Here is a 24,206-nt window from a genome sequence, read left to right on the forward strand (position 1 = left end):
GGTTAGTAGGAATGTACTACAAGCAAATTTACATTAATAAATGAAGTTTCAGATATATTCCAAATTACATAAAGGCAGCACCTGAAGCACAAGCTCTCATAATGAGAGCATAGACTAGGCAAACGTATTATCATGTGACTTGCAAAATCATAATAACAGTATCGTAAACAATGCAAGGATTGGGCAGGATTTAAACCCTTGGCAAGCCAGTTCTAAAATTAGCAGGCCAGCGCACTAACCACTACACCATGCCAGGACTGGCTTGTCATGAGTTTGAATCCTGCCCATTCAGCGAGTTTCACCATATGGTTAATACCAAAAATTCCTGGAATTTTCTTTAATAAAACTCATTATAGATTCCATCCATAATCATCTGGGCAACATTAAAGAAGATACTGAACTATAATAAGACAACTTCTGAATACTGTAGAATTAGTTTTTAGGAAGAAAAAAAGAAACAGAAGATTACCCAATGATAACAAATGAAGGTGACCCATGAAAACAAGAGTCCATCTTTGGATAAATATCAAATTATTGCAAAATATATGGTAGTGACGAACCTACCATACGAGAAAAGTGAATGTGACCACTCCGAAAATCAGAGCAGCTAAAAGAGACTTTGAAGGAACTCTGTATAGCCCTTGTGGCTTAGCACTTCTTTTTGATTATAATAATAATTTGAAGGAACTAGTATAAAATATCAAGGAAGATATCAAGTCCTTTGGTACACATGTAAGAAGTAAATGAGGCAGAGTTATTGTAGGATCCTTAGAAGATGAACAATATAAAATCATATTGCATAAAAAAAATTCAAAAAGACACCTCAAATAAAAATCAAGAAAATTCCAGTTGCAGCAAGAATATGTGCTGAAAGATCTAAAAATAAATTGCAAGATACTGAACACTGCATGTGAAGTAGCCATAAGGAATAACGACATTTAAAAAGAACTCGAGCACCATAGGTGGATGAAATTCCGTCTAAAATGATGGAAGTAGTCGGAGAGTTCACAGATTAGGAAAGTGCCAGGGAAGAATAGCAGATAACTACCTCTGTTGCTAAATCAAGGTATCCTCCAAACAGTGGTCAGAAATCTGCAGACTAGGGAAGTAATGGGAAGAACAGGAGAGAACTACCACTGCTGCCCAATCAATTTGCCCTCCAAACTGTAATGCAAAATCTGCAGACCAGGGAAGTGCCAGGGAGGAACAACAGAAAACTACCTCTGCTGCCTAATACACTTGTCTTTCTGTACCTGCAAGCTCCCCAAGAGAATTTTTGTGGGGAGGCAATCTTCATGGATCACTTAATGCACAGCAAAATGAAAACATCATAACATGGACTTACAGTACAGGAAACAAATTGTGTATAATCTGCTTTGATTTTTTGCACTGTTTACAAACCACAGTGACCAACTCTGCACATGAACTTTTCAAAGGCATTCAACAAAATGCCACATGAAAGACTGGCTAAGAACACCCAAGCTCATGGAAACACTAGCAAAAAATATCAGAGACAATATAGGAAGAAGTCATATAAATGAAGTAGAATGCCACAAGACTAACGTATTAAGTAGAGTGCCAACCCATTTTTTTTTTTTTTTTGTTATGGACAGTAAAATCTCAGACCACATGTCTATGCAGCACTTTTCTTAAGCGAATTGCTCATATATCTTTTCATTAAATACTAGTACAGTATGTGGTTTTTACTTAGTGCATGTGCTGTAAAGTCTTAGAAAGTGACTTGGGCATGAAAAAGTTTTAAGAATTTTCTATGGCCTGGGGAAAGCTGGTGTTAACCACTTGGTGGAACTCAGACATTAATTTATATTTTATGATACATGAAACCTATGTATCCTCTGGAAAAATTATTTCTTGTGAAAAGTGTTATTTTGGGAGATACTATCAAAAATAGTACATTAATTTTGGGTGTACAGTGTTTTAGCCAATCCATGCTTAATAGTGAGTCTTGTCATGCACTAGGTGAATGTAAGCAAAATTGTGAAATACCAGTGTTGGAGTGTTAGAATAAGTCAGATTATTTTAGGCTATGTGAGAAGGATTTCTCTAGGTGTGATTATGCTGTTTCTATTTGCACAACAGAATACTATCTCAGCTGCAAAACCAACTCACTGTTTTACAATTTGAACTACAGCTATAACTAATGACTGAAATTGGCCGAGTAGCAGTCATATACTATTACCAAGCAGCTGTCAACTCAGACTTACTATGGCACATGTAGTTGCCCTATAAACCTCAACCGATGACATCTGGTGACTACCACTCAGTGGGGTCATATAACCATCTCCAAACACTTCTTTATCAACAAGTAAAAGACCAAGGAATGAGAGAGAATAAAATTCTTCATTCTCACTATTATAAAAAAGAAAATTGTATACTGAAAAGAATGAGGCATCAGCCAGTTAGAGGATCAACAGCTGTTTACTGTTTGGTAAAGCTACATAACTATCTCCAAACACTCCTGTATCAACAAGCAAGAATAAAAAAAAGAAATTAGAGTACAATTATTTTTTTTTACTTTTAACATATTTCAAGCTGGTAAAATTTTGTTAAATTTCTAAGTCACATGTGGTATATTTATCTTACTCATTTTCTCTGGAAGGAATAGTTGGTATCCTGCACTATCAAACACCAGCTTGCCCAGCACTTAAGTTCATCTAGTAAGTTTATACAGTATTTAGGTCTTGGGTTCATAACATACATTTCTAGATCAACAAGGAGTGACAGCTACAATGTAAGGTATAAAAAAAATTATTAACCGTGACAAAATATGCACTTTAATAAATAAATTCTCCAACTATAATTTGATTTTGTTTTGGGTCTATGTGAAGAATTTTTTTTTGGCAAAGGAAAAATAGAGCCTGATAACCTATTCTAGATTTCTGAGTTAATACTAGGTTGGGATAAGTTTTTTTTTTCTGGTTATAAAAAAAAATAATTCCCCCCCATAGGCCCAAAATAAAGCTGTCTCCATTGCCCAACCACTTATTATTGCATAATAATAATGAAACAATAAGCCGCTTAGATAACTAACCAAAACTCAAGAAAACTTTTTTATTATTATTTTTTTTTTTTTAAGAATTTGCCTACAAAAAAAAAATGCCTATTGTCAAACCCCATTTATTATACACTGTAAACTAAATCGCCTAATTTTGCTGAGTAGCTAAAGTAAATACTGACTCCTATTTTTTTTCCAATATATTATTCACATTTTTTTTTTTTAACATGTTGGCCGTTTCTCACCGAGGCAGGGTGACCCAAAAAGAAAGAAAAAACTTTCATCATTATTCAACACTTTCATCATCACTCATACATAATCACTGTCTTTGCAGAGGCATTCAGATATGACAGTTTAGATGTCCCTCCAAATTGCCAATATCCCAAACCCCTCCTTTAAAGTGCAGGCATTGTACTTCCCATTTCCAGGACTCAAGTCTGGGTAACCAGTTTCCCTGAATCCCTTCACAAAATATTACCCTGCTCACACTCCAACAGCTCATCAGGTCCCCCCCAAAATTTGTCTTCATTCACTCCTATTTAACATGCTCATGCACACTTGCTGGAAGTCCAAGCCCCTTGCCCACAAAATCTCCTTTACCCCCTCCCTCCATTATATAGCTCAAAATTATCGATTTCAGGAATGTAAACCTCACACTATGTGAAGTTCTACTGTATTCTGACACTGAGAAAGAAAATACCTGTATATCACACTACATCAGTTGCAGATGGTACCAAGAGTTGGAGAAAGTTGTACAGTAAAGAGGGCATTTCCATACAAAAGCACCTATGGTTAAATACTTTTCAGTAGAGAAATTAAAAATCTTGCATGTAAGATACAACCCATCACAGCTGCAAATACTGAAAAACACTACATTCCTACCAACACAAAAAAAAAAAAAGTCAATAGTCCACCAGTCCTTAAAAACAGTATAGCAAGTGGGAGCAGTTTAGGAAAAATCTTTCATTAGTTGAATGTTGGGAAATCTGAACCTTTTTTTTTTTTTTCCATAAATTCAAATCACACTCAGTGATGCAGTAGTGAGCTATAATATTCCATATCTAATTTTGTATGTACAGTGGACCTCCGAGTTTCGGCGGCATCGACTTTAGTGAAATCCGACTTCCGGCAAGTTTTTTCGGCAAAATTTGGCCTTGCGTTTCGTGATTAGACTCGTGATTCGGCGACCGTCTGGTACCCATCCGGTCACACAAAGCCAGTCTCCCACGCTATTCACGCTCAGTGTGCTATTGTTTACCAACACGTGACCATCACCCTGCAGGTTCATACGTAATAATCCATTCTTTTTTGTGATTGCAACTGCTAAATAAGTCACCATGGGCCCAAGGAAAGCTAGTGCAAGCCCTTTGGTAAAGAATGTGAGGAACACGATTGAATTCAAGAAGGAAATCATTGAAAAATATGAGAGTGGTGTGTGTGTGTTACAGAGCTTGCCAGGATGTATGGCAAACCCCATTCAACCATCACTTCGATCGTGGCAAAAGGAAAGGAAATAAAGTGTGCTGTTATTGCAAAGATTAAGGACATTTGTGCAAAGTAGACTGAAGTGCAAACATTTATGGATGAACTTCACCCTAACAAAGCTCTTGCAGGCCGTATTGGCAACATGTACAATGGCAGTGTTGTGTCCCACTTCAGACAAATCTTAAAGAAACGCCAGAAACAGAGCTATCTGGACAGATATTTTGTGCGACAGGGTTCCAGTGACTCTCGAGTTGTTCCCAGTGCCAGTGTCTTTAAAAAACAAAGAAGGGAAGTAACCCCAGATAAGGCCTTCATACCTGAAGTCCTAATGGAAGGAGATTCTCCTTCCAAACAATAGTGTACACCTTCCTCCTATCCCCTCCTCCTGTCTTCCATCCACCCAGAAGTCTTCAGTAAAGGTAAGTGTAATGTTATTATTATTTTTTATATGCATGTACTTGATTTCTCATTGTTTTCAGTATGTAAATCTTTATTTAATTTGAAAAAAAAAAAAAAAAATTTAATATTTTTGGGTGTCTGGAACGAATTAATTTTATTTCCATTATTTCTTATGGGGAAAATGGTTTCGCCATTCGGCAATTTCGACTTTCGGCAGGCTCTCTGGAACGGATTAATCATGAAACTCGGGGGTCCACTGTATAGTATAATTTTTAACAATGAGTTTAAAAACAATGTACAGTATATTATTCAGATGAGTTCCTCCTCCCTTCCTGTTTCTTTTCCTCTTCACTCCCATTCCCTCTTCTATTGCTTCACCTTCCTCAGTCTCATATTCCTTCCCTCTCACTCTCTCATTAACTTCCACTATTTTTCCCAGTGTATGTCTTGGTACTGTATATGGCATAAGGTGTGGCAAGGGTATTGCATAAGTAGGTTGATGCCCAAGTACAGTAACTCGAGCAAGGTTAGGGAGAGGAGAAAGGGGATGTCATTCACTCTTTTACCCCATCCTCCTTCCAATGGCCACCAACCTTGGGCCTTCCCCTCCCCCAACACTGACAACCCACTGCCCTGGTCTTTTTTCCCCATAGTCTTTAGCCAGAAGCCAGGGCCTCCCTCCTAGACAACTAGGACACCCCCCTGGCTACCTCACCTGCCAACCACTGACATGCTAGATGTGAACACCCATGTTGATAATTACATAAATAATAACTACAGTTCTTTACCAGTCTCTACCTAATAAAAATGAACTCCCCACATATGCATAAAATATCAATGCATGTAGTGAAAAATAGCCGAGTAAAAATAATATTGAAAATAATATGTTTGAATACATGCAATGATCTGCAGATCTGTGTTTGTAAATCGTTAATTGGTTGTGCAGTGCCCAGATCATAAGTGTGGATCATTACATGTTAAATCATTGTAAGCTGGGAACTTGCTATGCAAAGAAATGAAAACCTTATCTGATTTCACAAATTCCTTATGCCCCCACAATGACTAATATATTTAAGCATACAGACCACACGGAGAAGGGATATTACATCATTAGAAAAACTTCATGAAAAGGCAACAAAAATTACCTTGGAAATAAGTTGGCTCACTTGCCAGAATAGGCAGAGGACTACAAATGGCACTAATAACTTCTCTAATGAAGAATGACTAGACTTACCTTAGGGAGACATTTAAGATGCTGCACAAGTTGAACAATATAAAACCCAACTACTTAAAAGGAATTAACTGTGATGTACATGAGAGGAATGTTTCATCACTGCCAAACTGCAGTGCATGAACTGTACTACAGTTAAAAAATTGCAAGAATTCATTTGGCATAACAGAAGTAGACCCTCATAAACTACATGCTTTTGTTGAATCTAAGTAAGAGGTACGTACTACAATGGGGGTATAAGAGCTACAATATGAAATGTACGATAGCTCACACTCTCCAAAATAAAAGCCATAACTGAAACTTTAAAATCATATTTAAATTTTTACCAAGAAAAATATAAAATGCTGAATTGTTATATTGTACTGTTAATAAAAAAAACTGTGACGATAAAGTTCTTACACATAAAAAGAAGTGGAACAATATATGATAAAATAAATCGGTAAATGATGAACAAGATGTAGGGGAATTTCCTCAATTTCATCACGAAGTTTTCCAGGTGAATTTTGATTAATGTAATCTTTTACTTCAAGAACTTCAGTGATCCATATGTTTTTACTCTGGGAAAAGAATAATACACCTACCATCCAACTTACGACCACTCGACTTACGACCGTGTTTTTTATGCCAAATTTCTGGGAAATAAACAACTATTTGTGTTGTACACAGTGTTTATCCTAAACCTTACAGTATAAAATACAGTACTAATAGCATAAAAAGTGAAGTAAAACATGAAATACCAAATAAAACAATAAAATAAAGTCATTACAAAAACGTTTTGTTGCTAACGGAGTCACTGGCTTCTTGGACCTCTTGGGGAGGGTCGATGGTGCTCGTGCAAGCAGCAGATCCCGGGGCAACTTGCTGCTGTTTGCAATGGCTGTCTACCGAGGAGAGACAGGCACCTAGCAACATCTGTTGTTGGGGCAATGGATGAATTCCCTGCTATGTTTGTTAACTGCTCATTACTCTGTAATTTGTCTATGATTGTAATCATGTGATAACGTGTTTATCATTCATTACCTTTGAAACTTGTCATGATTTTGACCAGCTCTACCTGGAGCTCATTACCTTTGTAAATTCTCATGATTAATGTGTTTATGATTCATTACCTTTGCAATTATTCATGAGTGTGACCAGCTCTACCTGGAGCTCATTACCTTTGTAACTTGGTTATGATTATGACCAGATCTAGTTCATTACCTTTGTAACTTGCTCAGCTATCAAAACTTTGGAGTCCAGTCCCTGGACCAATTATGTACCTCTGTAATCTTTTGACTACCGCCCACAGGATGGGTATTGGGTGCATAATAAACATATTAAACTAACTAAAAAACTGATATTCAGTAGTAAAATTCGACTTACGACTGGTTTCTCGGAACCGAACTTGGTCGTAAGTCGGATGGTAGGTGTATATATTTTTTGTTCTGCACTGTGTTCCACATACTTGAAGTAGTTGTTTCTTGTTTGTATCATGTTACTCTTCTTGAAGAAATGACCAGAGTTTACAGTATTCAACTTGTCCAGTATCTTGAATATCTACATAAGTTCCATCCCATGCATTTTTTTTATTTTAAGGTATCAGTTCATCCCAACAGGGTGTAAGAAAATTTCAACAACCTATAATAATTTTACATGATATGTTGAAATATAATGTACAGTATGTATCATTTGAGAAAAGTAAATATAAATTATTAAAGAACACTTTTTGTGTGTGTGTGCTTATTGTCATGTGTCTGAATTACATTTTCATTCAACCAAACTTGCTCGATATTTATCTTTTCATAATATCAGGGATTAAATTTCATTACCTTATGGCAATGTCTTTGAAAGTGAAAGAAAATATCACATGAACACTATTGGTCCAAGTTCTAAGTTATTGCTGTTAAGGAAAAACATAGTATGAAGCAGGGTCCATGTCAGTATCATAATAATAATAATAATATCTTTATTTCTACAAGTACATGTACAAGGTATACAGTCCTAGCTGACATCAGTGACATACTACTATATAGAAAGCCTCTTGTTATGCTGAGCATTTCGGGCAAATTAGGTCATTTTTGTCCCAGGATGTGACCCAAACCAGTCGACTAACACCCAGGTACCCATTTTATACTGATGGGTGAACATGGACAAGTGTCTTAAGGAAACAAGTCCTAATGTTTTCCAGCCATACCAGGGATTTGATCTCTGGACCTCAGTGTGTGAGCTGAGTGCGCTAGCAATAAAGCTACTTCCTCTATGATACAAACATAATTCTAAAATCTGTACTCTTGATATTTTTTTTTTTACATACTGAAATAACCATGCATAACTTATTTTAGTTTTATCATGATAACATACTTTAATAGTAATTTTTCACTGTCAAAATATAGGCATACAGTAAATAAATTATAACAAATAATAGATAATATACTGTAATTTTCAGTACTGTGTGGTAGAGTTATTATTTTATTTTTAATTTAAATTTGTGTGCCTGATATAAGGCCACTTAATCTTTTAGTTTATGAGTGTGCCAGTTAAGAGGGCCACTTCAGTTTCAATACAGTTGACATTGGGAACTTTACCAAATATTATTTCTATCTGCTATGAGGTACCTATTTCATTTGGAACAGAGTCAATTTTACCTTAGATTTTGATCATGACATATATTGAAAATACCTACCAATAATTTCTCATCTATCTACATTTGGGAAGAAATTCACAAGTGTCTATTACACAATAATTTAGCTCATATCTATAGACTGTACAATATCATGCAATGATTCTAAATAAAAGGACAGGACAGCATGCTATGCCACAATTACAAATTTGATAATACGTTCACATCCGCAGCAAAAATATCTTCCAGGGGAGAATTAAGGTGCCTACCATACATTACCTCCTAGTAAAATAGATCATTTGTGTTTATGACTGGAACAAAGTATCATACACAACATTTATATTAGCATCCCTCCTGGGCGTTCCTCTTGTACTTAACTTTAGTTATTAAAATTAGAACACCACAGAATTCATGATACACTCACATCACCAATAAAAGCAGGGATAAAACCAACCTTTACATAATTAAATATCCAATCTTTTGACAACCTTATCTTATTTTGACGGATCTCTTAGAGAGAGGGAGAGGGAGAGGGGAAGGGGGGAGAGAGAGAAAAAGAGGAACCACAGAACATGCAAAAAATCTACATACATTATTACTGTCATAACTTCCAAATTTAAAAAATTCTAGTTGTTATTCAAAACTGTCACATACATACTTAAAAATCACAAAATGTAGAATCAAAAGTTTCAAGTATTACTAAAAAAAAAAAACAAAAAAAAAAAAAAACCACTCAGTACATGCTTCACTTGACCAGAATTATACTGTGATTTCTTGAGCACTGGTTTTTCTTGTAGTTGATACTGACTACATAAACTTGTTGCAGGATACTATTCCACTAACACTAAAAATCCCATTTGCAACACAAGGGTCGTGATTCCACAATTCATGGCCAAAAAAAAAAAACTTACAAATATACTGAATACTATACATATTGTCATCATAGAAGGTTACTTCTGTATATAATCAGGAACCTGCAAATTATGTCATATATCATGCACAACTGAGCCTTGAGCATAAAGAGGGTACTGGGCATCCAAGTGGTTATGCAAAAACCCGTTCCTTGCTTGCATAACCTCTTGACACTTTAGTCGTCAATAGGGTTAATGTGTTTAATACTGTACTTATATCTCATACCACCTGTACATTAAAACATCAACATTATAAAAAATATTCTTCATAGTTTTGTTTAACTGTCTTTGGTTTTTGCAATCTGTTGAATGTCACAGTATGGGCCTGCCTGAGTCTTAATGATGTTTCAACATGTAAACATCTTTTCTAGAGTAATGACTAGAGAAAGCAGTCTCAGTTTTTTTTTTTTAATCTTATATTCAAATAAGATTCAAACAAAATACATTCAGCGATCAACCCAGTCACTTGTTCCATCGTAATTATCTCCAGAGACTCAGGGAAGACTTGACAACAATTAGCAGAGATGCTCTAGTCTCTATGGTAATCTTGTATTCAGAACTGAGCTGTTCGAACACAAGATGACGCACTGCTCAGTGAAGACACCGTTGTACTCAGTACTGACACTGTAAATGTAGTATTTATTTACGATGTCTCAAAATTTGTTAGGGAGCCATGATCTTGTCTCTTAACACCTCACATCTCCCAACTCGTGGGTAGAGGATGAGGCACCGTTGGCTCTATAGAGCTGTGGTAGGGAGAAAGTTAGATGAGAGTAATGAGTTCAGATATTTTCTTGTACAAAAATATATGAAAAATCAACACATTACAATTACAGCACTATACATGCATATAAAGCATGAATATTTAATGGTAAATAGTTAGAAAAATAGTATAATAGTAATCTTTTGTAGACTCTACTTCATTATTGTTTGAAGTTAAGCTTGAAATGTTAATTAATTACTTTAGTTATTGTGCCAATGAAATAACTTCTTGTATATGAATGATATATAGTACAACTTCATATGTTACACTTATGGTTAATAAAGAACTTCAATAATTCACAAGGATATTGGAATAATTTTTTTTATAGTACAGTGAAAGCTGCAGTGGTTGTGTGATATGAAAACAAGTATAACAGAAGGGTAAAAACCAAAAAATAAAGCAAAGAAAATTTTTGAAAAACATAAGCAAAACAGATTAAAGAAAATGGTTATACAAAAAAAGTAAAAAAAAAAAAATTGTAATAAAATAAGTGGAATTCTTTCATCTTAAGCTGATGGGATATAGAAATTTACTAATACGTACAGTGGTTCCTTGAGTTTCAAACAGCTCCCAACTCGAACAATTATGTAAGTGTATTTTTGGGGGTCTGAAACAGACTAATCTAATTTATATAATTCCTTATGGGGACAAATTTGTTTGGTATCGGCACTCAAACAGACTTCTCGAACGAATTAAGTTCGTAACTCAAGGTAACACTGTACTGTGGTTTAAAAATAAAAAAAAAAATTATAGTACATGTATTTCTAAACATTATTACAGTTTTGTGGACAGATTATAATTATTTAAATTACATATCTGTTTATGTTTAAGCCTTAGTGGATTATTCAGATCTTGTGGTGGCTCAATCCTCCATCCACTAATCCTGTACTTACTCCAAACCAAACTTGATACTGTTCTTATGTAGCATTGGTAGTAGAGTTAAAATTATAGTTTAAACTACAATGTTTGTAGTAATAGCCATTATAAATAATACAGTAGGGCCCCACTCACACGACAGGCTAGGTTCCAGGCTACTGCCAGAAAGCAGACATCGCTAGAAAGCAGAATGCCATTTTTTCCATTTATATATGCATATAAATGCCAGACAACAAGTTTATACTAACTTATATTAAGTTAGTAATAGAACTAGCCATTAAAAACACAATAAAAAGTAAAATAATACACAGTACACTCATTACTTACCTTAAAATATTTGTAGTCTTAATGTAGGGCGAGAGGTGAGTAGTACTTATTTGATGGAAGTCAGGTATAGGTAGTCCTGGCTCCCCGTCCCAAACTTAATAGTACGTATATGATATTTAAAGCAGCCCAGAGAGATAAAATACACATACAGTACATTCATTATTTACCTTAAAATATGTGTAGTCTTAATGTAGGATGAGAGGTGAGCAGTATTTATTTGTAGGAAGTCAGATGTAGATAGCTGGTAGATGTAGTAATGTAGTCTGTCTGGCTACATAGCTGCACCTACCTACATAGCTATATAATATTTAATGTGGCCCAGAGCCATATTATTATCATCGACATACCTTCTTTCATTGAGTTTAATTATTTGTAACAACTACCTTTAGATACCATCGTAAACGAAGGAAGAAGTAATGAATAATTCATGCCGAGAATTGCAAACAAAGGCATTGTGTTATGGGGAGTGACTAGACCAGACGCAGATTCATAAATGTTTTCCCTCATGCTGGTCCAGAGAAAACAATGTTTTCCCTCCGCCTGGCAACCACACCTCCATAGCATATAAACATAGCATGTTTATGTGCTATGTAATGTGTTTCTTATATAATTTTGAAGAAAATATCATAGATGGGTTAATGAAAATGTCTATAATAAAATAAATAAATAAATAAATAAATAAATAAAATAAGACATATAATGTGCCCAAGAGTGATTATTATTACGTATTAATATTATTACTATGGCATTAACCCTTTCAGGGTCCAAGGCCCAAATCTGGAGTCAAGCACCAGTGTCCAAGAATTTTCAAAAAAAAAAAATTATTTTTTCTTATGAAATCGTAGAGAATCTTTTTGTGAAGGTAATAAAACAAAAAGTACGAAATTTGGTGGAAAATTGACGAAATTATGCTCTCGCGAATTTTGATATGTCAGCGATATTTACGAATCGGCGATTTTGCCGACTTTGACTCCCATTTTAGGCCAATTACATTATTCCAATCAACCAAATTCTTAGCTATTTCACTAGTATTACTTCTATTCTATCGATTGAGCACAAGAAATCGCCAAGTCAACTGTTTCAACTACAAAATAAAGTGATCGGAAATTGTTAATTTGGCCAATTTAACACAAAGTTCAAAATATTCCAATTTCAAAATAGGGTCCAGAATGAACGATGTAGGCATTCCTGGCACTAAACTAACATTTCCTCTGTTCATTAGTTATGTTTTGAGGCTTTACAAATAAATTCCATTTTGATTTTTTATTCACATAATGAATTTTTATTCACACCAAAAAATAGAAGATTTACTGTTATGCAATACTGTAATAATTGTATAAATATCATCATCATATTTGTGAATGTATATTAGACCCACCAGTTGACGTGTATTAGACGTGTGAGGTCGTTTGTTTACTCTTGAATATCGGCAAAAATTTAACATTTCCGCTACTTTGAGCTCAGTTTCAAGCCATTTCCAATGCTAAAACCAATCAAAATCATCTCTATTTCTGTAATATGTCTTCCATTCTATCAAATGAGACCAAGAAATCGCAAATACAACTATAAAAAACATACGAAAAAACACTGCAAAGTTGCTGTTTTAATCGAAAAATCATGATTTCATTTTTTTTCTCTCATTATACACAGTGTGCTGCAGGATCTGTTTTATGTGGTGCACACATACCACATAGATGTATTCTCTCATATCTAGGCCCAAATGTACCACTCACAGTTTATCAGAGTGAGCTGAGCTCATGGCGTAGATCTACGGTTTGGACCCTGAACGTAAAGCCGTAGATCTACGGGACGGACCCTGAAAGGGTTAAGATTACAGGGACATTTTTAGTGATTTTAACCCTTTGACTGTCGAAGGGCCAAATCCTGAAGTTGCTTCTGGTGTCGCAAAATATTCGAAAAAAAAAAATTATTTTTTCTTACGAAATGATAGAGAATCTTTTCCCGATTGTAAAGACACCAAAAAAACGAAATTTGATGGAAAACTGACGGAATTACGCTCTCGCGAAGTTAGCGACTTCGGCGATATTTAAAAATCGGCAATTTCGCCCACTTTGAGCCCTATTTTCGGCTAATTCCGTTATTCCAGTCAACCAAACTCATAACTATTTCTTCAGAACTCTATTTTTTCTATCGATTGAGTACAAGAAACTGCCCATTTACCGATTTCAACTACCCAATAACATGGTCAGAAATTTGCAATTTGGCCAATTTCACGAAAATTTAAAAATACGACAATTTCAAAATAAGGTCCAGAATGAACAATGCAGACATTCCTGGCTCTAAAATAACATTTTCTTTGTTCATCAGTCATGTCTCCAGGTCCCTGTGATATTACTCTTGCTTTTTATTTTGAAATTTTATTCAAACAAAAAATAGAAGATTTACTGTTATGCAGACTACTGCAATATTGTAATAATTGTAAAAATTACATCAACCCATTCATGACTGCGTATTAGAATGGCTATTTGGACATTTATTGGACAATGACATCATTTGTTCACTTTTGAACATCGGCAAAAATCAAACATTTCCTGTACTTTGTGCTCCATTTCCAGGTTCTTTTTATAGTAAAATTAATCAAAATCACCTCCATTTCTATAATATAGTTTCCATTCTATCAAATGAGACCAAGAAAACGAGAATACACCCACAAATACTATACGAAAATAGACCACAAAGTCGGCATTTTAATTAAAAAAAACGGTCGGACTTTTTTTTTTCTCATTATGCACTGCGTGCTCCAGGATTTTTTTTATGTGGTGCACACTGACCACACAGACCCATTCTCTCACATGTAGGCCTACTAGCTTTCTCCTGCCTGATTTGAAGCCGCTAGAATTTATGAGTATATATACGTCAAACACGGTACCTCGCAAACGTATATATACGGCCGCGACAGTCAAAGGGTTAATGTGTACCTGCATGCCAGCATAGTGTTTAAGTATATTTAGGTACAGGTACACATAATTATAATTACCAGAGTATAATATAAAATATGCAATAACTTTAAAACACTTGCAATTTAGGAAAGTTTCCAAACATAATAGAGATGTGCTCACAGAGAATGTAAACAAACCGGGTGGTGCGTGCCATATTAGAAAGACCACTCATCGTATAGTGTGTTTTGGTCATAAGTTGAAATTGCTGTATTAGCGGAACACCATAAGGTGAAATGCTGTAAAGCGGGGCCCTACTGTATATAGTTAGGTTATAAAGAAAAAGGCTAGTTTAAAAACCTTGATAAATTATTTGAGTAGAAATAATTTAGTACTGTACATAACATAACCTTCCACTCCAGATTTTATACACCTACTTGCATCACCTTTTGTAAATGACCATACCATCTCAACTCCACTCTACACTACATCTTTCATACCATCACACCATCTTCTAATTTCTACACTCCTTATTCTCTACATAACATTCCCACAACACTCTGACTGTAAACATGACATCTGCACTGCCTCCATTATTATTATAATCAAAAAGAAGTACTAAACCCATGCACTGCCTCCAGCCTCCTCTACATTGCAAATTAAAAAAAAAAAAATGCATCACATCCACTGATAAACTTCTTTATACCTCAATATTTCACCTGCTTTTTTCCTCATCTATTCTGTGATTCTGATATTTGTACAGTGATGCTGTATATTACCAGCTATACTTCAACCAGGGAAGGAAAGGAAGGGGGGGGGGGGTATCAGTAGATTATCTATAAACGATTTCTGGGGGTCATGGCCCCTACAATCCGGTCATAGACCAGGCCTCCCAGTTACCCTGACTGACCAAACAGTTAGTACTAGTTGCACACAGCCCAATGTGTGTATGAAATAACCTTGTACTTATAGAAATAATTATTATTAGATTTTTGCTTATCCTTAGGCTTAAGATGGGAGGTATATTTTCAGTCCTCACAGATAGGAGTAACTTAGTTTTTTTCAGCATCGACATTTAACACATCAGTACAGTGGTACCTTGACTTACGAGTGCCCCAACTTATGAGTTTTCCGAGTTACGAGCCATCGCTCTGTCGATTTTTTGCTTTGAGTTGCGAGCCAAAATCTGAGTTACAAGCAAGCTTCAGATACGCCGCCACTAGTTGGCGACATATCTGAAGTCAAATCCAACTCTGTACCCAGAGGAATGTCAGGTACTTCATCCCATCCCATATGCCTCTTCCAAGACATAACTAGAAGGATAATACTCCCACACTAATCCCAGATTGTAGTGAGGCACCTCGTTCCTTGTTTGGCTCTTGTATAAATCCGGGGAAGAAGTAACCTCCATTTCAACACTCAGTTTTTTCAGAAACATTAACCCTTAAACTGTCCAAATGTAGATTTACGTTTTTTCAACATTTGAAAGTATGTAAAAGAAAGCAGATTTTCTTTTCTTTTTTTACATTTGAAAAAGTGTAAGAAAAACTTTGATCTACTTTTTTTTTGTTATATTTGAAAATGTGTAAAAAAACATAGATCTACTTTTGGAGCACTACGCATGTGAATGTAGATCTGCTTGGACAGTTTAAGGGTTAAGGAAGGCCTCCGTGATATTTACCTGCCTCATGGAGGTTCCTTCAGTCAATTACTCAGATATGGTAAACACGAGGAAATTAAATCTTCATCAGAGTACAAAACAAATTCTAGCCACAAAATAGAGCGAAACACCAACGTCAAAGACCTGGGAGTGATCATGTCAGAGGATCTCACCTTCAAGGACCATAACATTGTATCAATCGCATCTGCTAGAAAAATGACAGGATGGATAATGAGAACCTTCAAAACTAGGGAGGCCAAGCCTATGATGACACTCTTCAGGTCACTTGTTCTATCTAGGCTGGAATATTGCTGCACACTAACAGCACCTTTCAAGGCAGGTGAAATTGCTGACCTAGAAAATGTACAGAGAACCTTCACGGCGCGCATAACGGAGATAAAACACCTCAATTACTGGGAGCGCTTGAGGTTCCTGAACCTGTATTCCCTGGAACGCAGGCGGGAGAGATACATGATTATATACACCTGGAAAATCCTAGAGGGACTAGTACCGAACTTGCACACGAAAATCACTCACTACGAAAGCAAAAGACTTGGCAGACGATGCAACATCCCCCCAACGAAAAGCAGGGGTGTCACTAGCACGTTAAGAGACCATACAATAAGTGTCAGGGGCCTGAGACTGTTCAACTGCCTCCCAGCATACATAAGGGGGATTACCAACAGACCCCTGGCAGTCTTCAAGTTGGCACTGGACAAGCACCTAAAGTCGGTTCCTGACCAGCCGGGCTGTGGCTCGTATGTTGGTTTGCGTGCAGCCAGCAGCAACAACCTGGTTGATCAGGCTCTGATCCACCAGGAGGTCTGGTCACAGACCGGGCCGCGGGGGCGTTGACCCCCGGAACTCTCTCCAGGTAAACTCCAGGGTATTACTGCTGCGACCCAGGAGCCCTACCCAGTTTTTCCATACCTTAACCAGAGACAGAGATAATGCTTCTGGCTTGTGGTTGAGCTTTGACAGTTTGTCCAGGAGCTGCTGGTCCTTGTCTACAAGAAGAGCCAGCATTCTTCTCATCTTGGCCATATAGGGTGGAATGTACAAATTCACAAATGCATGTGGTAGTGATAGTGGTGGGTGGAGCAGATATGGTGGTGGGTGGAGAAGTGATGGTGGTGGATGGAGCAGAGATGGTGGTGGTTGGAGTAGTGAGGGTTGTGGGTGAAGTAGTGAGAGTAGTGGGTGTACTGAGGGTGGTGAATGGAGTAGTGGGTGTAGTAGTGATGGTGGTGAGTTGATAAGTGATGGTGGTGGGTGGAGTAGTGAAAGAGATGGGTGGAGTAGTGAAGAGTGTACCAAGTAAGTTAAGCGATTAAGCAAGAATGGGGTGGTTTTTTTTGGGCTGGAACGGACTAATGGTATTTCAGTAAATTTCAATGAGGAAAATTTATTTGATATACATGTACGAGCAAACCGAGTTACAAGCTCGGTCACAGAACGAATTAAACTCGCAAGTCAAGGTACCACTGTACTTTCATATCTTATGAGGAAGCTAATGATAACTTTTATACTGCATTCTTTTTAACATGGCTGTCTCCAACCAAGGTTGGAAGGGGAGAAAAGAGATAAGATTTTGTTTGGATTTTTAATCCCAGAGGGTTAGCCACTCAAGATAACCCAAGAAAGGCAGTGTGTCATCGAAGGACTGTCTTTTTTCCATTGGGGTCTTCAATCTTGTCCCCCAGGATGCAACCCACACCAGTCAACTAACACCCAGGTATCTACTTGCTAGGTGAATAGGACAACAGGTGTATGGAAACATGTAAAAATGTTTCCACCCTGCTGGGAATCGAACCCGGACCCTTAGTGTGTGAAGTGAGAGCTTTGCTAGCCAGGCCCTACCTAGAGCAAATCTTTCTTTCTTTCAACACACTGGCTGTATCCCACCGAGGCGGGGTCATGAGCTCTAAATGATTGCCATCTTCTGATCTACCAAATATATTGCAACACAAAGTTTGTGTTAACAGCTTATAGTTATCAAGTGGGAACTGAATGAATAAGCGCATTTTGTCGAATTCTCTATAAAATGCAAGACAGTGGAAGGTAACGCTTGAATTTGTGGAAGAAATCCCTAGATGCTAAACAAAATCATAAGACTTAAAACTCGTTTTAAATTTTTTAACCTCCCAAATCTGTATTTAAATATACAATGGTAGTGTTAATGCTGAAATATAATACTTGTGGAGTGACAAGAATTCCATTGTTTCAGCAGGAATGCTAAAAAAGTGGAAGAGAAGTATATAAACATTTTGATATTAAAATTTACTAATAGGTTTGGATATGAAATAGCCACAGAGCACTGAAAGGTAAATCTGCAATTTAATACCTCTTATACGAATTTGCATTAGCAGGTGAAGAGGATCAACAAGAGAGATATGGGGGAAAAACAAGGGAATGGGATGCATAAATTAGGAGAAAGGCAGTGTTTGAGTATAAGCCCAAAGTGAGCTTGCAAGAGAATGCATAGTTGGAGCCAGCAATAGAGGGTATTCTCTATTACAGCCATCTTCTGAAAAGTTTTTGGAATGAGACATCAGCAACACACAAACAGAATGTGATTAGCTCATGCATGTCCTCTCATGTGAATTATTGAAGTTTAAATTCAAAAAATATGCTGATAAATTAACATAGATGCAAAAATAAGTGACTTTCACAGAAACATGGCTAATATACATTTTATACAGTGACACATATAGGTCTAAATTTTCTTTACTGGAATGGCAAGACTGTAATGTCTGGAAAAGACGAATGCACAAAGCTTCTTACCATCCCCACAAAAACATCGTCTAAACAGCACTTCAGCAAAATAAACAAAGCATGAGCTGACTGCAGGTAAAAATCATTGTGCACTCGACATAATAAAGCAAAGCCAATACAGATGTGGATCCAGGAGTATGCTAAAGATCAGGTGACATCAATGAAAACCTCCATTTATTAGCAATTAACTGGACACAGAATAACTTGTATATAGACAAAAACACATACACATACAGTATTCCCTATAAATTTGAGGATTTTTTCAAGGTACAATATATCTCACAAGTAGGTTTCAGTATTCAATTTTTTTTTTAATTTGTATGGTGTCCATGAAACTGTTTAAAATATGCTCACTGAATTTCCCAAGTACAAAATTCTTAAGTATATTCATATCAGACAAATCCTGTTAAAAAAAGTTCAATATATGGACAGTATTCAGTGGTTTTTGCATTTACTGGATTTTCTGGGACCTTTGGGAATGTCTTTCCACCGAATTTGGAGGGAGGACTGTGAATACATATACATTTACACATACAAACCGTATATATTGTGGCTACCATGAATTACTTTAATAGGCAAGGTTCCTGGGTTCACTACTGCACCAAAGCAAACAAGAAGCGAGGCGACCCTTACTCAAGTTGAAAACGTACCCGCGCTGGGCGGTGCAGAGTTGCTGACCTTTGGCCTCCTGCCATAGCACCACCTGGGTATTGCTCACGACGAGCTGGTCGTGGCAGTGATCTGAATTGCTGTGGCGGCGATGGAGGCGTGCTAGGATACTCCGTTGGGACAGGAGTCGGAGTTGACCCTAAATTTTTTTTTGAAATCAGAAATTGCATCTTGCATTTAAAAAATAATGGTAAGTTATACTGTACATGTACTTCATATGAGCTATAGCAAATGCTTCCTTATCCACTATTCAACTAAAAGCTGTAAATGTGTTTCAAAATAATTTGTATCGCAAAATAAGACTAGTAATTTTTTTTTACCTCAGCAGCTGTCTCTTGCCAATGAAGGATAACCCACAGAAAAAGCATTCACCTTCATTCAGTCAATCACTGTCTTGCAGAAGTGTGCTGCCATCATTAATTAGATTACCTTCCAACTGCAACATACCCATACCATCTTCAGAATGCAGGCATTGCCCTTCCTACCTCCAGGGCTCAAGTCTGGCTGGTTCCTTGAATCTCTCCATAAGAGTTACATTGTTCACACACTAACAGCACATCCCTTAAAAACCACTTTCTCCATTCTCGCCTATCTAACACATTTGCTTAAGCCCCTCAAACTCGAAGCTTCTTTTACCTCCTCCAACTGTTCCTGGGATGACCCCTAATAAGGACCTGGGAGTATGTGATAGTGTCAGAGAATCTCACTTTCAAAGATCACAACAATGTATCTACCACATCTGCTAGGAAAATTATAGGATGGATAATGAGAACCTAGAAAACTAGAGATGCCAAGCCCATGATGATTCTCTTCAAATCGCTTGTTCTCTATAGGGTGGAATATTGCTGTACACTAACAGTCCCCTTTCAAAGCAGGCAAAATTGCAGACCTTGAGAACATACAGAGAACTTTCATGGCAAGTATAAGTATGATAAATTACTGGGAACAACTGAAGTCCCTTGATTTGTACTCCCTGTAATGCAGGCTACATACACAATAATACAGTGGACCCCCGCATAGCGACCTTAATCCGTGCAAGAGGGCTGGCTGTTATGCGAAATGTTCGCTATGTGAATGAATTTTCCCCATAAGAAATAATGGAAATCAAATTAATCCGTGCAAGACACCCAAAAGTTTGAAAAAAAAAATTTTACCACATGAAATATACATTTTCCTACACACAAAGAGAAGGATACATGCACAATAGTAGAGTAGTACATGCACAATATATATTGTGCATGTACTACTCTACTAAATGAAGAATAAATGACACTTACCTTTATTGAAGATGCAGCAATGACTGATGAGACACTGTGTCCTGGGAGTGCCTTTTCCTCCTGAGTACTGTAGGTCCTGTTTGGTATTTTCTTCCAGAACAGGCCTTATCACACTGTGTATGTCACTACGATTCTTAAATCTCTCAAACCAACCTTTGCTGGCTCTAAATTCACCAATATGAGCACTAGTTCCAGACATTTTCCCTGTTCACCTGGGTGTTAGTCGACTGGTGTGGGTTGCATCCTGGGAGACAAGATTAAGGACCCCAATGGAAATAAGTTAGACAGTCTTCGATGACACTGACTTTTTTGGGCTATCCTGGGTGGCAAATCCTCTGGGGTTAATTGTTTCTTGGTATTCTCAATAAGCCACACCAACAACGGTGCTACAGCAGCAGCAGCAGCAGCTGACGATGTTACAGCAGCAGCAGACGATGCTACAGCAGCAGCAGCAGCAGACGATGCTACAGCAGCAACAGACAATGCTACAGCAGCAGCAGACGATGCTACAGCAGCAGCAGCAGCAGACGATGCTACAGCAGCAACAGACGATGCTACAGCAGCAGCAGACGATGCTACAGCAGCAGCAGCAGCAGACGATGCTACAGCAGCAACAGACGATGCTACAGCAGCAGCAGACGATGCTACAGCAGCAGCAGATGATGCTACAGCAGCAGCAGATGGTACTACAGCAGCAGGAGCAGCTGACGGTGGTACAGCAGCAGCAGCTGACAGTGCAGCAGCAGCTGACGGTGATACAGCAGCAGCAGCAGCTGTACCACCAATAGTAGCGATGGTTGATTGGGGTTTATTATACAACCTGGCCAGCTCGGAGACACGCACTCCACTTTCATACTTATCAATGATCTTTTTCTTCATCTCCATAGTAATTCTCACCCTTATTGCTGTAGGGTTGGCACTAGAAGCTTTCTTGGGGCCCATGGTCACTTATTTTCCAGAAAAAAATCACCAAAAACACTGTAATAATACAAAATGTTCTGATTGTATGCTTGGATGTTACCGCGGAGGCTGGCTGGTAAACAATGCCACCCGCGGAACATGTGAGCGTGGCTCAAGCGCACATTGGACGCGTCTCGGACGAAGGCCGCTGAGCGGGTTTTTGTCCACTATGCGGGGCAAAATTTTAGCGATCAAAGCATCCGCTATGCGGATTGTCCACTATGCAAGGCGTCCGTTATGCGGGGGTCCACTGTATACATTTTGAAAATCCTAGAGGGACTAGTCCCAAATCTACACATGAAAATCACTCCCTATGAAAGCAAATGGCTTGGCAGGAGATGCAACATCCCCCAATGAAAAGCAGGGGTGCCACGAGTATGTTAAGAGACAACACAATAAGTGTCAGGGGCCCAAGACTGTTCAAGTGTCTCCTAGCATACATACGGGGTATTACCATAGACCCTTGACTGTCTTTAAGAAGGAGCTAGACAGCCACCTAAAGTTAGTACCTGACCAGCCAGGCTGTAGCTCATAGGTCCGTTTACATGTGGCCAGCAGTAACAGCCTGGTTGATCAGGCCCTTATCCACCATGAGGCCTGGTCATGGACCAGGCCATGGGGGCATTGACCTCCAAAACCCCCTCCAGATATACCCTCTCCTGCCTTCCACTCCAGATTTATGCACCCTCATCATCCTATCCCCCTCCATCCTCTCTCCCTACCCAAACCTCAACAACCCCTCCTCAGCCCTCTGGATTTTACCCTCAGTAACCCCACATTGTCTTTTAATTTCTATTCTGGTACATTCCCATTTTGCCTTTACTTAATAGTCACACGTAAGGAAGGATGATACCTACAAGCAATTAATATGTAAAATGTTATTCATATATAGTATGACAGATGAATTTCTTGTTTACAAATTAACATAATACATAAAAAAAAAGTTTAAACTAACCTTGTCTGAATTCAGTGGAATGAGAGTGTGGGTAGGGGTAGTCTGGACACCCTCTAACCTCTGGTGGGAGTGGCGGCCACTCTGTGAAGGAAGCACCACCACCCATGCTGCTGGTGGCTGTACCAGGTGTTGTTGTCAGTTCCACCTCATTACCACTACTTGAACGACCCACAGATATTTCCCTAAAAGGTTAAAATGCATGATATCAGTTATCAACAGTAACTTTGCTAGCCACCAGATGTACTTCAAGATGATGTAAATCTTATTTTTAGATTTTAGTGGGCTTAGTGCTTAGTTATGATAATAATAATATGAGATTTTAGACTTTGGTTAACTTTACCTAAAGAACTGATCTAATTAAATTACAATAAGCTATCTGAAGGAACTTTACCTCCAGTAAAATCTGGATTATTCCATTTTTTTGTATTGCTCTCTAACATCTTAATAACAAATGATGATTTGTCTGTATTTATACTGCATTATTCCAGGCAAGACCTTGTTTATATTCTCTGCTAGTTTCTTTAACTGCCATTTACTGTGTTAAATACGTCTACAGGAGCACTTGAATCATTTAAAATATTTTCTTGTACAGTACTGGTTTTGCTGTTAAAAGTGAAGTATTTGCCATATGCTGGAAATGGGCAACATGGATGTATATTGGGAATGAGTAACATGAGAGGCATTAGTACCTCAAGATGCATGCATGCATGCATACACACACACACACACACACACACACACACACACACACACACACACACACACACACACACACACACACACACACACACACACACACACACACACACACACAGGACTCGACCCCTGCAACCACAAATAGGTGAGTACACACACACACACACACACACACACACACACACACACACACACACACACACACACGGAAAAGTATGGAAGATTAAGTGAAATAGAGAGAGAGAAAAAAATAGAGCCAAAAAAGAGGGCCAGATTTGTTCTTTTGTGGTTTTTTATCACTGGCAAGAATAACTAAGTGCTAATGTTCCTTATCAATTTTATAGCTAAATTCATTCAAAATGTAAGATGGATTACAATGAGACATTTTAGGTTAACACACAAACTGAAACCCTTCACACCAGGCAAAGGTGATGCCTAACATGACCCTTGAAAAATCTGGGCTAAACAAAAGAAATAGAAAAGCCTATGACAAGCAGTGAATATGGAAATGGATTTTACATAACAGAACACAAGATGTTTGAATAAAAAAGAGCATACATGAAAGACATGTTATGGCCTTTACTACTGCATATTGTTGACTGGCATTATGATCATGGACTGAGAAGAGCATACTGCTGACAAGTATAAAGACAAAGGCAAAAGTTGCATAATAAGCTTTTACTGGGACAATACAAACTTTTATTGGGATG

At 37.6% G+C, this 24,206-nt stretch overlaps 1 protein-coding gene across 2 annotated transcripts in view; it reads right to left on the reverse strand.

Annotated features, from left to right (window-relative positions):
- Positions 1-722: 722 nt before the first annotated feature.
- The window catches only part of LOC128697421 (solute carrier family 35 member F1-like), a 377,556-nt gene continuing 354,072 nt past the window's right edge, over positions 723-24,206 (reverse strand). Inside the window, exons 8-10 of one of the 2 annotated variants that reach the window (XM_070090232.1) lie at positions 22,801-22,982; positions 19,590-19,747; positions 723-10,387 (exon numbers count right to left, since the gene is read on the reverse strand). In XM_070090232.1, coding sequence (XP_069946333.1) covers positions 10,328-10,387; positions 19,590-19,747; positions 22,801-22,982 — 400 coding nt within the window. In that variant the 3' untranslated portion in view covers positions 723-10,327. Of the gene's footprint in view, positions 10,388-19,572; positions 19,748-22,800; positions 22,983-24,206 lie in introns of both variants that reach the window. The other variant, XM_070090231.1, reaches the window with a different exon arrangement.

Source organism: Cherax quadricarinatus, chromosome 31 (genome assembly GCF_038502225.1).
Source record: "Cherax quadricarinatus isolate ZL_2023a chromosome 31, ASM3850222v1, whole genome shotgun sequence".
Classification (NCBI taxonomy): domain Eukaryota; kingdom Metazoa; phylum Arthropoda; class Malacostraca; order Decapoda; family Parastacidae; genus Cherax; species Cherax quadricarinatus.